Here is a 16603-nt window from a genome sequence, read left to right on the forward strand (position 1 = left end):
ACAGGGTCTTTTAGTGCTTTGGCAGAGCTCAGAAAATCTATTTAATCGACTTGGAAAAAAGTAGAAAATATTCGAAAATTTTTTGAAAATCCGCCCCGCCCTCGACAAAACTCCTAAATCCGCTCCTGGTTATAAAAATTCTTACTTAATATAGCTTCTGCGCACGTTCGATTGACAGCTTACATGTCGCCAACTTTCTGATCAAGGATATTAACAGAATTATTTGCGCGAAAATAAAATTCTATCCTGCAAAAGGAAAAACACTTGAGAACCGAAAATTTGGTTTTAAGTAAATTTCATTGCCCATGTGAACAATCTACCCGCTTAATAGACCAAGTGAACAATCTCCCCCTTAAATTAAATGGCAAATTCGAGACGTAAGGCCTGTATGTACTATACTCAAAACTGATAGGTTGAAAAATATTACTTTTAACCACGTGAATTTTCTCCACCCTAATTTGATCTACGGGAGTGATTGTTCACATGTTCTTATCTCATTTCCTGTTTAGTGCAGTTGTTCTGTACTTTGTTTCATAATTTTTTTACCTTCCTCATTTTATTTTCATAGATTTTTTGGATTTTTATTTTTTTTTTTCAAATTTTTTCAACTCTTAAATCACGGCAGTTTAAAATTTTAGTTAATTTTTTTTCAACACAAACTATTCGCCCTATCCTCTCACCTCAAATTCAAGAAAAGGGGGGGTAGCGGTTGAAAACAGTGGGGCTAGTATAAGAGTTGGTTCCAGCTGTTGAGCTCCGTCTCTTTTACCAACCCCCCCCCCCCCCCCTCAGTTCACACACCCACCGCTTACCCCCCATCTATCTAGTTTGTTACCTTCTCCCACGTTTACTGTAAGTGGATTGGAGGATTAAGAACTTAGGACTTGGGGGTTTGCACAGGAGATAAACATACAAATTCCATCTGTTGAACGTATTTCAATTTTCACCTTTTTTGCTTGTTATAACTAAAAAATGCATTACTCAGAATTTCTTGGACCATTTCTGCAAAACAATTAAATTTAATTCTAAAAGAAAATAGATTATAATCGACTTTAATCGATTATATTGTTTTTTTTTTGTTTCGAAAATCTATTATATTGGATGATCTTGACAAAAAAAAATTGATTATAAGGCCAAAAATAATGAATTTTATTCTATTATAATGGATTTTTTTTCTCAAAAATAATCGGTTATATTAGCAACATAATCAGTTTCGTGTTGTAACAGAATATTTTTGTCTAGGAAATCCATTAAAATCGATCAAAATCCACGGGCTCTCGGTGCGGGTAAATTGGTAAACTTGAATTATAGTTTAAACAGTTTAAAAAAATAAGTTCAAAAAATTAATTCTTCCACTTAATTTTGATAAAAATATAAAACCAGAATATATATTTATCATTTATAACAGACAAATTTTAAGTTTAACTATTTAATTGGTTGGATATGAGCTAAAAACTTCTGACACTTATTTTAGACGGAACTTTTTAACAGGGTAAATTACTAACTTTTCTGTAACGAACACTTGAAGTTTTGCTGATATTTTGATTTTGAGAATTTACTAAATCATGTTTTTTCGCCCAAAATGGCAGCAACTAACAATAGCAAATATTTATAGCCAACTCAACCAATTATAACAAACAGCATCAGCCTTAAGTGTATAACTGCGCCAAAAAGTTCTGCAAATTTTACATGCATCTCAATGATACCAACTTACCTAACCTAAGATTTATGAACTAAAAATTCAGTTCACACCAAAGTTTTATGTTGGCAGATAACTTTGTTAGCCGATAATTCATTGAGTAGATGGTTTATTTGGCCGAAGTTGCCTGTTGGTAATATTGCTTCCAGGCAGGGTGCAATTTGTCGGGTGGCTTCTCCAAGGCAGTTCTCAATTTGACCTAAAAAATAAGATATATGTGGAACCGATAAGCTTCAAAATTGATAGGAGACAAATTGATTATCACCCACGATAAGCGTCGGGTGGGTATGCAAGTAATACAGAAATTTCTTATCACAGCCATACTTTCAAAAAATGGGGAAGAAATGGATTCCTTTTTTGATGGGAGGGAGCTGGCTTAGTCGTTAATTGTGGTTTCTGCAATTCGCAGAGGATCTATGAAAGACTCTCAAGCATGTCTGAGGATCAACTATTTTTCTTATTTCCTCACTTTCCAAGCTGATTTGTTTTTGCTGAGCGGAGCTTTTTTTCAACTCAAGGACGTTTTTTTTTGCGTCTAGAACTTGATACCACTATAGCAGCCAAAATCAGTCAGGCTGTGGTACAGCGGAAGCTAGAGGTCAAAAGAGAAAATCTACAGTTAAGTACAGAGTCCTGGAAAAATACTAAAAGCTTAAATTACATGAAAGCTTTGCTGTGCAAATCCCAGTGATGATAATTTTTATCAACACCGAAAACTTTTTCAATTTGTTTTTCAAATTGCAGTCTGCGGGTCTTTTAACTTTTTCCTGTTCAACAAGAAATCGAAATTTTTGATACTTTGACACCAAAAATCGATACTTCGGCTTGTTTATAAGTCGACTTAAAATTGAGAACAAAACACTTTGAGATAGTTCTAAAATTTGATTTGTTAATTCTGGCCAATCAGATTGAAAAACAATAGTTTCAGTCAAGATATTGAAATAATGGTCAAGATATTGAAAATGTGGTCCCAATCCGCTTCACAACTCAAAGGAACTCAAGATGATACTTAATTAGAACTTGAATGATGTTTTTTTAAAGGTGTTAGGCAAATCGGTTCTTATGCGTTGAACGGCCCAAAATTAGGAAAATAGTCAAAAATTTCATTTCAAATTGAAAACACGTAATAAACATACAATTACTTCAGTTATTACATATTAAACAAGCCAATTAGGATTAATCTCAGTATCAATCAAAATGGCTGACATAGTTGCTCGAATTTGATTGGCTAATATTAGCCAATCAGGATCAGTTTCAGTTTTAGTTTTCATTTTGCTTCAATTTTGATTTTTGGGCCGTTTAACGCATAAGACCCGGCAAATCAGACGACAACAGCTCTTTTATGGATATTAAGACGACGCTACACACAAATATAATTTGCTTAAACTTGAACAGTTCAATTTACACGTTTTAACTTTCATATGTCGTCTTAATGTCAAGTCGTCTTAAACTCTTGGCGTCTGATCTCCTAAGCACCGTTTGTAAAATCGCTCAAATCGGACGAAAATCAATTCAATTGACACGATTGTGAGTGCAACGCATATATAATTCGCCAATCGGAACAATCAAAGTGTTCTCCGAGCAGAGATGCTATTCACAGTTTAGCCCAGTGCAATCCTAAGATTTCTGGAGCGATACCCATACGCTGTCAACTTTTGTAAAATCGGTCTGAATTAAAAAAAACACTCCATGCAATTATATTCCTCGCTTTCTTCGAAATTCGGAACAACAAAATTGACAACACTTGGTCACGGTCGCTACATTTATAATAAAAAGCGGTGCTAAGTAAATAAGACAAGACATTAAAACGACATGGCATTAAGACGACAAGAGACGACGCTACACACAAACATATTTTGCTTAAACTTGAACAGTTCAATTTACACGTTCAAACTTTCATCTGTCGTCTTAATGTCACGTCGTCTTAAATTCTTGGCGTCTGATCTCCTTAGCACCCTTTGTAAAATCCACCAAACTGGACGAAAATCAAACACGCAAAACCAACACTTGGGTATCAAACAAAGTTTTATAATAAATGAATAAAAACCATAATAGTAACAAAATTTCTCGTATCAGGGCGAAGCCCTGAATGTTCCGACTGCCTCTTAAGGTCTATGGAGCAATAATAACATGAAAAAATTTAACATAAACTAAATAAAAATGAATTTTTTTTTTCAATTTGAGTTTTTGTGAAAATCATTCCTCGCCATCATGCACGCCATATAAAGTACAAAGTGATAGATTTCCCTTCAAGTTTTATGCACAAAACGGCCCAAAATCAATGTTTATATGTAGAGTTGAAACTTATGCGGTCGAATCTGATTGGCTAATATTAGCCATTCAAATACAAGCAACATGTTCAGGCAATTCAATCAAAACTTTCAGCAGCTAAAATATTAGCCAAAAATACCAAAATGTGAAACTGTAACTAAAATCATATTTTTTTCAAGTAGCTGCAATTTGGCCCGGGCCAAAAACATTTCGTAAAATGGCTTCAGCAAAAAATTTTTTTTAATTTTGGTAATTTCGGCAGCAATTTCATCGTCTTGAAATTTTAATTGAAATGCCGAACCATGTTGTTTGAATTTGAGTGTCTGATTAGCCAATCAGATTCAACCGTCTTACTTTGAGTTCAAGAAAGATGTAGATATACCGATTTTGGGCCGTTTAGTGCATAAGACCCTTCGCTTCTAGTAACAAATCTATTATGGCAAATAAGCTTCCGGGTCTTATGCACAAAACGGCCCAAAATCAATACTTTTACATCTTGAGCCAAAATTTATGCAGTCAAATCCGATTGGCTAATATTAGCCAATTAAATTCAACCAACATGTATGGGCAATTCAATCAAAACTTCTAGAAGATAAAAATTATTAGCCGAAAATGCCAAAATTGTTACACTTTGCACTATAAAAAAATTATTTTCCAGTCACAAGGTAAGTTTTTCTCCGAGAGAAAAACTCAAAAAAATGGCTTCAGCAGATTAAAAACTTAATAGTTTTGGTCATGTCGGCCAACAATTTTATCTGTTAGAAATTTCAATGCAAGACCATGTTATTTGAACTTGAGCGTATAAATTGCCGATCAGTTCACGAAAGATGACGAAATACCGATTTTGGGCCGTTTAGTGCATACGACCCAAGCTTCCTCAATCAATTTGGAACGATTTTTAAGACGAATTAAAACTCCGCTTAAGCGTAAATATCGCGACATATATTGCGCTTTAATTTTCACAAATTGGCCAAAATGGCGATCTTTAAATCCCCATAACTTTACGAAAAATGATCACAGGTGAGATGTCTTTTCAATTTTAAGCTCAGGACAACAATGAGTGATATTTGAAAAAATTCCGTCAAAAATGGCAAGTTAAAAAGTCGAAATTTGTCTGAAGAAAAAAACCACCTCGAGCACAAATGTTCCGTAACTTTCGTTACAAAGTTCGGAATAATAACAAGACTGCTCGTATATCATAGCAAAACCCTGAATTTTTTGACTGCTCCTTAAATGATCTCGAATAATTTTTGTTATAAATTTTCTTGAAAAACTATAAATTTTGTTCTGCCGATATCAAATGCAAGTGCTAAAATTTGAGTAGAATCAATAAAACCAATTATAGTTGGCCTCTATTCAATTGACACGACTGTGAGTGCAACGCATATATAATTCGCCAATCGGAACAATCAAAGTGTTCTCCGAGCAGAGATGCTATTCACAGTTTAGCCCAGTGCAATCCTAAGATTTCTGGAGCGATACCCATACGCTGTCAACTTTTGTAAAATCGGTCTGAATTAAAAAAAAAACACTCCATGCAATTATATTCCTCGCTTTCTTCGAAATTCGGAACAACAAAATTGACAACACTTGGTCACGGTCGCTACATTTATAATAAAAAGCGGTGCTAAGTAAATAAGACAAGACATTAAAACGACATGGCACTAAGACGACAAATGAGATTTGAAACATATAATTTAACTGTTTGAGTTCAAGCGAATTATACTTCTGAGAAAGTAGCATCTCAGCGTCGTTTTAAAATCCCACCAAAAGCAGTTATCGTCTTAACAGCTGTCGTGTAATTTGCTGGACAGCATTAAAAGCATACCTGGTAGTCGGCCTCTGCCTCGTATTGTCGCAACTGGGTCCGGTACTCTTCCTCGTGAGCCAGGGCCTGCAGTCTGTTTCTGAAGTCCATCTGGCCCTTCAATTGACTCTGGAACTCCTTCGCTTTCTTCACGCTAGCTTGTCTCTCCGCCTCCTCTATGGCCTTGTGTTCGGCCAGTGCTTTCAGAGTGTTCTCCTTGTCGATTACAGCTTGCTTCTTTTCTTCCTCAATTTCAAGCACTAAAAATATCATGCGTTTTTTTACATATTCCACGAAAAAAAAATAGCAGCTCGACATTTACTAAATGAACGCTTGTTCAAACTGTATTTATTTCGAAGTTATATTGAATTTCAACCAATTAAAAAAACCGTAATAATTAAGGTTCTTGCTAATCGCAGAGGGAGCTATCAGTAGGCCTTAACAGGCCTGTCGAAGGATAGTCCATTTGTATTATCTCACCATATTCCAGACTTCTTTTTGTTGAGTGAAGATCTGTTTTTGCAACTCAAGCATTAAGCATTTTGTTTCTGATTTCATTCTTTAGGTTTGAAAGTTATGGATTTGGGCGAATAAGTCCAAAAATCCATAACCATCCATACTGTCCAAAATCTCGTTAGTTACTCATGTACCCTTATTGCAAAGCGTAGAAGTATTCTTTACGGGGTACATAACTCACTGCAAAAAAGATCTCCGATTGATTTTAAATTTTCATGTCCATTTGTGCATATCCAAATTGAATTTGAGAGATTTAAATTTAGGTTAGAAACACAGTCGATGAGAAAAGAAAAGCAAAACTAATGATAGTCGAATATCAATCAAAAATTTGAAAGAAAATAAAATCTCTTTAACAATTTTGTTTTTGAAGAAAATGGGCGGTAATTGTTAAGTAGATTAAGTTAGTCGAATTTTCGCCCAATCGGAATGCAGCAAAATTCGAATCATAAATAGAAAGCTCTAGTGCTAGTTAACTGCTTTTATTTATAGAGGTGGCAATTCTTAAGTTGATGCCGGGGGATAGTTAAGTACATCCAAAGAAATAGAGGAATTGTATTGACCAGAATGGTTCAAGGGCAAAAAGAATCATTTGATCGAAGCTACAGTGCTGTATCTTATCCAGATATAATGAACAAAACTTGAAACCTTGAACGCATTTTTTTTTCTCAACTTGGGTTGAAATTAGACAAAAAAGAAGAGAACAAAAGTTGTTTAGTTACTAGACATAATATGGTGCAAATAATTTTGCAATTTTTGGAAAAAATTTTTACCCTAAAACTGGGCCATGTTAGCTTTGTTAAGATAATCGAGAAATAAAATGATACATATGGTGAATTGATGAGTAAATTATATCAAGAGCGTAATACACAGCCCAACAAATATCTAAAAAAATTTCTCTTATACAGGTTTTGGATATTTTACTTGCCTAGAACTTTGTTGGGCTGTGTAGGAGGCTGTTTTGAATTAACTTTTTTAATCCATTCAGTTGGTAATTTCATCGTAAATCTTGATTAAATTTAAAAAATCAAACTGACCAATTTTTGGGGTAAAATTTTGGTTCTGAAACTCGCAAAGCAAATTGCACCATAATAATTCTCGTAAAATTCTAAGCAGCTTTGACTCTTACTAGTTTTTTGTTTTGTCTTAAGTTGAGAAAAACGAGACCAAAAAATCAAATTTTGTTCATTTTGCCCGGCGAATTCAAATCAGCACTGTATAATGAGTAGACTAAAATTTATCTCGCTATTAAACAATTGTCCTGAATGCTAGTTATGTGAAACATTTCATGTAAAATTCACCCCCACTAAGGTATGGTCATTAGGTTGCTACGGAAAGATCAAAGCATGACGGAAAAAAAACTTGCCACATCAAAAAAAAATTAATCGCTGAAAATGTTAAATAAATTATCATAGATAAAAAAAGTTTTTTTTTCCATTATGGCCGCCGCCCACCCATCCCAAGTTATTTATAGATCCTCAGAATAGAAAAATTTTATGATGGGGGAAAGGATTGCTTCAGAAAATTGAAAATTCTATCGAGCTTTATTTCTGGGTCGGCAAAACTTGAAAACTCCGAAACGCTATATAGATCTGTTTTGTGACAAAACTTTACGACGGAGGCACACATTTAAAAAATTTGCTCTTATTTGTTTATTTACTGGATAGCCGAAAAACTTTTTAATCCCTGATAATCAAAAATAAAATTTATTGGAGAGTCACAAAAATGTTGTTCCTGGCTAGCCGAAAAAAGTTTCTTCCCAGATAGCCAACACATTTTTGCGTTATCAAATTAGTCGCACTTTAATAGTTTTATAATTCCATGAAATCAAAGCTATTACGCACAGAAAAAATTTTGAGTCTATTGGATTTTTTGTTAGTTAAGTTCCGAAAAAAAAACAAGATAGTTTAATTGTCCAAATAAACTTGGACCAAATTTTGCGATGAACTTACCTTTTAGTCAATTTTTTGTTACTAATTAGCTTAACCAGAAACTTTTAGTTTTTTTTGCTATCCGGGAATGCGGCTCTGTGGGTTCGCACTCTTGTTTCTTACTATTTACTTTTTCTTTTCTAATTCCGGAAAAGACACGAAGGATCTATGTAATAACCCCAAAAAGATTTTAAAAAAACTGGTTGCTTTAGAAAAAGCCCTGAAACTTCCGACTGCCGTTTAAAGTATTGTAGCTAGTTATGGGAGAAAAATGACAAAAAATTTCAAATCGAGTTTTGAAAATTTTCAATTTTTCAAGTATTGTTCTACCCACGCACCATGTTAAACACAAACTGATACTTTTTTATTAAGCTGGTACTCCTCGAGCGACCAAGCAGGCAAAACTTGGAAGAAGAGCAATACCGAAAGAGCAATACCGAAATTATTCGGCAAAAAATAATAATTTCAAAACTCTAACGCGATATACACTGGTGATAACCCATTTAAGGGGGATTAAACTCGGCTTTTGAAAAAATCAGCGCGGTATCTAAATCGTCAGCATAGCATAAAATAAATATGTTCTCGCAAGAATTTTAGCTAGAAAAAATCAAGGTCGTAACTAATGATTTTTCTGGTGAACGAAGAACAGTGTGTGAGAAAAGTAAAAAAAAAACTGAAAGGTCGAAACAAAAGTTGACTAGTTTTTGAGGCGCTGTTTAAAATTTGATTTACCAATTTGTTCATTCTGCGTTTTTTATGACGTTGAATTCTGCTTTTAAATATGGAAAATTATTGCAGTTCGTTATTCTCTGTTGACTTGTGATTTCCGATAATTACGGTTAATGTACATATGAAATGAAATGTTTTCAACCAACCAGCTATCCGAAACCGATCTACCTCAGAACCGAAACGAGGCAGAAATAGAACAAGACTGCTCGTATCAGGGCGAAGCCCTGAATGTTCTGACTGCCTTTTAAGGTTTTTGGAGCAGTAATAAAATTAAAAAATTAAATGTAAGAAAAAAGAAAATGAAAAACTTTTTTTTTTCCAAAATTTGAAATTTTTTATGAAAATCATCCCCCCACACGCCATACAAAGTACAAAAGGAGAGATTTTGCTCCTTGTAACAAACCAATTATGGCGAATAAGCTTCTTTTAACCAATTTGGAACGATTTCTAAGACGGATTAACTCTCCGCTTACGCGTTAATAGCGCGAAATATATCGCGCGTTAATTGTCCCAAATTGACCAAAATGGCAATCTTTAAACCCCCATAACTTTACAAAAAATAATCACAGGTGAAATATCTTTTCAAATTTGAGCTCAGGACAACAATACCTTTCGAATGATATAAAAAAATTCCGTCAAAAATGGCTAGTTAAAAAGTCGAAATTTGTCTGAAGAAAAAAAAAACCACCCGAGCACAAATATTCCGTTACTTTCGTATCGAAAGTCGGAACAATAAGTCTACTAGAATAAGTACATCTTAATAGGTAACACTTTTGGTACGTCTTAATAGGTCACACTTAATGTCTTGCATGTTTGTAAGAAAAGCTGTTTATGAGAGAAAACGTCTAGTTTCCGATTCACACTTTGCGGCTAAAGGTCCACGCGAGTAAAGAAAAGACTTTGGTGTGGTAACATCAAAAAAATTGCGGCGGTTCGACTAAAAAAAAGACTGGCGGCGCAAAAAAAAGACTTTGGCGGTGGGACTCAAATGGAACTTTGGGTTTTTTGTTTCCTCGCGCCGGTCGCGGCGTTTTTTTGGTCGAACCGGTCCGTAATTGGCGATTATCAGTCGCGCTGGTCCCGCCATTTTCTTCTATCAGTTGCGCTGGTCGCGCGGTGGTTTTTTTTGCGGCCCTCGACGGGTTGTTTTCGAAAGTGCAGTAAACATGGTCACAGGTGATATATCTTTTCAACTTTGAGCTCAAGGCATCAATGTCTTTGCGAAGATATGAAAGCAGTTCCATCAAAACTTAGACAATACCTGCTGTACTCATCATGCTTGCTATTAAAAATTACAGCCCCCCTAACACACTGAGATTTTTGTGCAGTGAGGGGAGTAATGTGCGATGGAAGAGGATTATTGGAAAAGGAAAACAAAACTTAATTGAAAAGTCATATGCTACCAGCAGTTTTCGACTGAAAGCATGATTCGAATTATTTTCCACAATTTCTTTTATTTAATTGGGAACCGTAACTTAAGCATAAAGATAAAACAGCATAAAAATAAAAAATTTCGCAAAGATGTTCAATTACGTATTAGCCAACCACATTTCATGATACTAACACTATCCACCAGGGGCGGATCTAGAATTTTTTCGAGGGGGGAAGGCGGGTTTTCAAAAAAATTCAAAACTTTTGTCGACTTTTTTTAAGTTCGACCAAATTGATTTTCTGAGCTCTCCCAAAACACTACAAAGACCCCATTTTGAGCAAATTTTCTGCGTGGCAGGCAAATTTTTGAAACGGTTTTTTGGGCGCGCGATCCGCCTTCAAAATTAGCATATTTTGGCGCCCAAGGCACCTTTAAAAAATTTTTAGGGTCAGTAACAGGGGCGGATTTAGGGGGGAGCGGAGGGGGGGGGGAGATATTCATCAGTAAGCCAAAAATGAATATCTCAAAATAGCACAAAGGGGGGACTCTTTGGGTCTGTAGGTGGTCGAAGTCCTGAGGGGGGTGCTATCCACAACATTAAACATTCCGGCTATCAATCTCAATATTTTCTTTTAAAAATTTGGTTTTGAATGAGCACAACAAAAGAATTGACTTAGCTTTTATTCAGTTTTTGTTGCGATTTATGTTTCGACCGACGCGGGTCAAACACATGTCAGAGGTCGACCGAAAACCCGTAGTCTAGAAGGCCCTATAGTCGAACTCAAATTCGAAACATAAAGTCGAGTCGGTCGAAACATAAAGTCGAACACAAATTCGAAACTTAAATCGAATAAATAAATAGTCATGCAACTACTACTAAATGGCCTTGCCCATATATCCAACACAAACCCACTCGTTCAAAAAGGAAGTTTAGACTCAAAAGAGGGATAAAAGTTCGTTCTAAATTGGAGTTTTCAGCCGAGTATTCTAAAAACAAAGCTGTGAATTTGAACTAGTTTTAATAGAGGTGAAAAAGGTTAATTAGGTCTATTGAGAGGCAGGGTTTGGAAGAAGTTAATTTGATCCTTCCTTATAATCCGGATGCTTGACAGTAATATTAGTTTAATTAAGTAATTTGACTATCCATCCGTGAAAATGATGTAAAAAAATGGTCGACTAGCAAAAATGCTAACTCCCAATAAAAGGAAGCTTGCGATCATGCATATGTGGCTTGGTGAATTCGCAATGCGAACAGAAAACGAAATGCATGCATAACCCAAAGCAACGCTGAAAAATCATTCTTTCAACGCTGAATCACTCTTTTAACAGTTCGGTTTTGTAGAATTCAAATTGGTCTTTTTAATTCAACTTCATGTTTAGTACAAACTTTGGGGCCAGACAAAGAAAAACAAATTTTTGAATCTTTTCATTATACAAATCAGCTTTTTGAGTTTTTAAGAAAAACACGAAACTTTTAATTCCACTTTCAAAAAAAGAACGAAACACGCATGTTTAGGGTAATTTTTTCTTCAGATTTTTTTCACGTCAGTTACTGTATCATACTGAACTTTGACATTCAGCTTATTCAGCGTAAGCAATGAACTTTAATAAAATGCTTGATAAACAATTAATCAGAGGCGTTATTTAAGCAAAGTTCTTGTATGCTGATTATACTTTTACCAAAAGTATTCGCTCAGCTAAATTCTACCATCGACACCGGGTGGATTAATTCTATTTAAAAAAACACTTTGCAATCCCCGTTTTCAATAACGTCAATGACGTCGGAAGAACTAACAATAAGCATTCGAAAGTTATTTAAAAATAAGCTCAATTTAAATGCAATATGTATGATATGTGAGATGGTGACAGAACAACCGACAACGAGCTACAAACAGGGATTTGCAAATCACAAAACTATTTGACGCCAGTATTATTGGAGACGCGAAGTTTCTTTTATGGTTATGTGGATAACTCTGAAGATATGCCAGGACGATAGATAACTTGCAGATACAAAAAAAATCCACAATGAAGACTCCGGCTGGTTTTCTACGGAAATTGACTGTGTCAACAGCAAGATGATATTTCCAGATGCCACAAACTGCTTGCGAGGAATATTCATATCTACTTTATTGTTCAAAGTCAAATCGAAAAAAAAAAACTAGAGGGAAAGAATACAGAAGAGTGGTTGTGTACCATACTGAATTTTGACATTCAACTTTTCCAGCGTAAACATTAAGCTCTAATAATTTGCTTGATAATCATTTTAATCAGTGGCGTGATTTAAGCAAAATTGTTGCATGCTGATTATACTTTTGCTAGAAATATTCACTGAGCTAAAATCTGCCAACGACACCAGGTGGATTAACTCTATAATGAAAATTTTTGCAATCCCCGTTTTCAATAACATCATGGGACGTCGGACGAAGTAACCATACGCATTCAAAAGTTATATAAAAAATAAGCTCAACTAAAGTGCAACATCTATGATATGCCAGAATTAACTAGTCACGTAATATTTAATTTTTCTTGCGGAGGCGGTAAATCAAAAAAAAAATTTTAAACAGTCTAAAAGATATTGATTTTTTGAGCTAAGAATTAAGACTACAATTCACCGGTGACCATTTTTTCAAAGTTACGGATATTTAAAAAATAACAAATTGGTATAAGTAATGCGCGAAAAAAAAATCAGATTTTCTCTTAGCGCGTAACGCAGGCGGCTACTGACTCCGGCTCAGAAGTCCATCCAAATTAGATTGAGGCTAGCTAATTGGTTCCAAGTTTTGAATTACTTATACGTGATTAGACTTTTGAAAAGATTTCACTTCGGCCTGGCATTTGTGTGGGGTGAAACATTTAAAAAAACTAATGAAATTTAAGCCATTTTCACCAAAAACCCCATCAAACACGAAGAGTCTCGGTTGTCTAAAAGGAAAAATTGCTTTAAATGGCGAATTTCCCAATAAATAAAGATTATCTCAAAAAAAATCGAGAAACACGATCTTCATTAATTTTTAAGTCCAAGGCGAGCAGTGTGGTTTGAAAATATCAATTTTATTGACCCAAATCAGAGAACTTCAATAGATAATTATCATAATTATTTTTGTAGTTCTGATTTTTGTCGTTAAAATAAGATATTTTCAAATCATAGATACTGCTCGAATTTGATATTGAAATTAATGAAAACCGTTTTTATCGTTTCTATATCTCTTTCCTTAAAGTACACAACCCAAGCTAGAATAAAGCTAGCCAAATTATTTGTGAGTTGAAATGGAAAGCTCAATGGTTAAATTTGGAGATTAGACATTTAAATTTAAGACATACAAGCTATCTACAACTCTCTCCGACAACTACAACTTTTGAGACGTTTTTTCCTCGCAAACTTAGGCGCTAAAAAGACTCGGTCGAGGAATATATTATTAAACAGCCCTTTCAATCCTAATCCGATCAATAAACAAAAATTTTGAAAAAGTTATTTCGATTGACGAGAATCATTAGGCTGATTAGCTTTGGTTTTACGACCAGATTAGATAGTTCATCAAGCGTGTCTTGGAGCCTCTACACTCCGAATCGATTCTATTTTTCAATATTTTGTCAAGATAAATTTGGTCGGAACAATCTGTGCGTTTTGAACAGCAACGGGCTGCTCTTGTTGAAATAGCTGCTACATAAGAAACAGCAATATCATACCGACCAAGAGAAATTTTGCAGCGAAAATATCGTTCTCTGAGAAATAAACCCTTCTGTCAACCGGGGCGGATCTACGATTTTCTCGAGGGGGGGGCGGATTTTTAAAAAAAAATGTCAAAATTTGTGTCGACTTTTTTTAGGATCGGCTAAATTGATTTTCCAAGCGCTCCCAAAACACTTAAAAGACCCTATTTTGGCCAAAAATTTTGCGTCTCAGGCAAATGTTTAAAAAAAACAGATCAAAAAGCCGTTTTTAGGCATTTTTTGGAAAATTTTGTGAAGAAGTCTCGTTTTTTTGGCGCGCACACCCCCCTCAAAATTAGTTTTTATATATCAAGGTAAGTAGTATATAAAATTCCCCCCTTTGTACGATTTTGGGATATCCATTTTTGGCTGACTGACCTTAAAAATTTTCTAAAAGCGCCTTCGCACACTAATTTGAGGGGGGAGCGCTCGCCGAAAAAACGCCTTTTTTGTCTGCGGTGCAAAATTTCCCAAAATAGAGTTTTCATTAGTCTTCTGGGAACACTCGGAAAATCAATTCGGTCAACCTAAAAAAAGGTCACAGAATGTACTTGCTGTGCAAGTAGGGCCGATTGTTCCGAATTTAAGTGAAGCTATTATAAAAACATTCCCAAAAATTTTCCGCTGTTATTTTAGGTAGTGGGATTAGATAACAAATTGAAAAATTGAGATAATATAGCTAAGATAACATATAAAATGCATGATGGGACAAAAAATTAACAATAAAAATATCATCCCCGTTCCTCCATCATAAGTCTTAGGTTCAAATTTAATTTAAATAAGTCTGAAAAACTGAAAAGTTCCACAAGACTTTTTTTTCGTTACAGAGAACTTGATTCCCTGTTGTACTTAAAATTTGCCGGACAAAAACACACCCTCAGCTATACAGCTATAGCTCTTTGAAGTTTTTGAATGCTCAATTCTGATTGGCTAAATTTGAAATTCTACCAAAAGAAAATAAATCTTGGTCGGTCCTTCCCCGGTCGGTCCCTCTATCATTCGGTACCCAACTGTCAACAGCAGCTGACAATTTATTTGTCATAGACCCGTAACCCTTATTTAGAATACTCACTTCTAGCATGTATCTGTGCCTTTCTGCTGGCGATGACCTCTTGTAGCAACTTCTGTCGAGCGGCCCTCTCACGGTAAAACTGCTGCCTCTGTTTCTCCAACACCTTCTTTTGCTCCACCTCCAACATCGCCTCCAGTTCCTTCTCCTGCTTACTCTCCTCCGCCTTCAGCTGGGCCAGGTAGTCCCGGTATCGCTGGAACTCCGCCCGCAGACGCGCCTGCAACAAAACAATCCAATCACATCAGTTTAGAACCAACAGTTAAGTCCAAAATCAGCTCAAAAACTTCATCAATCGAGGCCCCCCGGCAACCAATTGTAGTTATTTGACCATATTCAAATTATCCACTTATCGGATGGATTGGGTGGCCATGATGGGCCATGACATCATAAAGCAGTAGCAAGGAGTCCCATTTCGTGATCAAAATATGGTTAATAAACAATACATATCTTCCAAAAGTGACATCAATATTTTTGAAAATATGGTTAACAAACAATAAAAATATTCCAAATAAGCCAATGTGCATAAAATTTGAGCAGTTTCCACGAGGCATTCGGTGCAAGCCTGGCCTGTCTTAGAGAATTCCTTGATCAATACGACGATTCTAGAACTCAGAGAAGCCCAGAGTCTTAACATCCTGATTCAAAAGTGAAAGGGCGTCGCAAACATTCGGAGTATTCCTCCTTTTTTCAAAAAAATATAGACACAAGACTCAGACTGATTATGGCGCTTTTTGTCATTTAAGTCATGTCCTCTATGGCTTGTGTTATTGTGTAGTGTACCTTTTTCATGGCCTGTTCTACGGCTTCGTTCTTCGTCTCCTCGATGAGACTCTCGAGGATCTTCATGTCCAAGGCCAGTTCCTCCTGCTCCTCTTTCGCCTGCCTCTTCATCCTAGAAAACAAACAAACACTCAACATACTACTGACGGTATAACTTCAATAGTATGAATAATTATGAATAATATGAAACAGTAGTCAGTTTCATGGCTCGAATGTTCATTTTGTGAAACAGTTTCATAGTATCGCGAAGATAATAGTCGTCGATTTTACTTTACAATTTTCTAGAAGTATGATTCATAGTATGAAACTTGTACGAATAGCATTTTTTGTCAACCCGGGAGTGTATTGTCGTATAAAGTTTTCAAACTATAACTTATAATCGTATAACTGCTGCGTAAAGAATAAAAGTAAAACCGTATAAAACGTGATGTATAACTTGCAGAAAAACTCCCTTGAATGATTTTCAAATAAGTCTTCAAATAGGCTCAATTGAAAGAAATTCAGATGAAAACCCAAACTCCAAATAGTCCCGTTGTGGCGCAACGTTTAAGTTGTCTGGTACTAACTAAATATGAATAACAACAAGACTGCTCGGATCAAGGCGAAGCCCTGAATCTTCAAATTGCATTTTAAGGTCTAAGGAGTAGTGTTCGCTTAAAAAGAACTCGCTAAAGTACAAAGAATTCTTCGCATACAGTATTTTTAGCATACAGATTGG

At 35.4% G+C, this 16603-nt stretch overlaps 1 protein-coding gene across 1 annotated transcript in view; it reads right to left on the bottom strand.

The window, feature by feature from the left end:
- Nucleotides 1-1330: 1330 nt before the first annotated feature.
- Nucleotides 1331-16603, bottom strand: part of LOC134853926 (cilia- and flagella-associated protein 53-like) — a 128631-nt gene continuing 113358 nt past the window's right edge. Inside the window, exons 8-11 of the mRNA XM_063869898.1 lie at nt 15886-15997; nt 15106-15322; nt 5799-6037; nt 1331-1898 (exon numbers count right to left, since the gene is read on the bottom strand). Of these exons, the coding sequence (XP_063725968.1) occupies nt 1809-1898; nt 5799-6037; nt 15106-15322; nt 15886-15997 (658 nt within the window). The 3' untranslated portion in view covers nt 1331-1808. The remainder of the gene's footprint in view (nt 1899-5798; nt 6038-15105; nt 15323-15885; nt 15998-16603) is intronic.

This window comes from Symsagittifera roscoffensis, chromosome 9 (assembly GCF_963678635.1).
Source record: "Symsagittifera roscoffensis chromosome 9, txSymRosc1.1, whole genome shotgun sequence".
Classification (NCBI taxonomy): Eukaryota; Metazoa; Xenacoelomorpha; order Acoela; family Convolutidae; genus Symsagittifera; species Symsagittifera roscoffensis.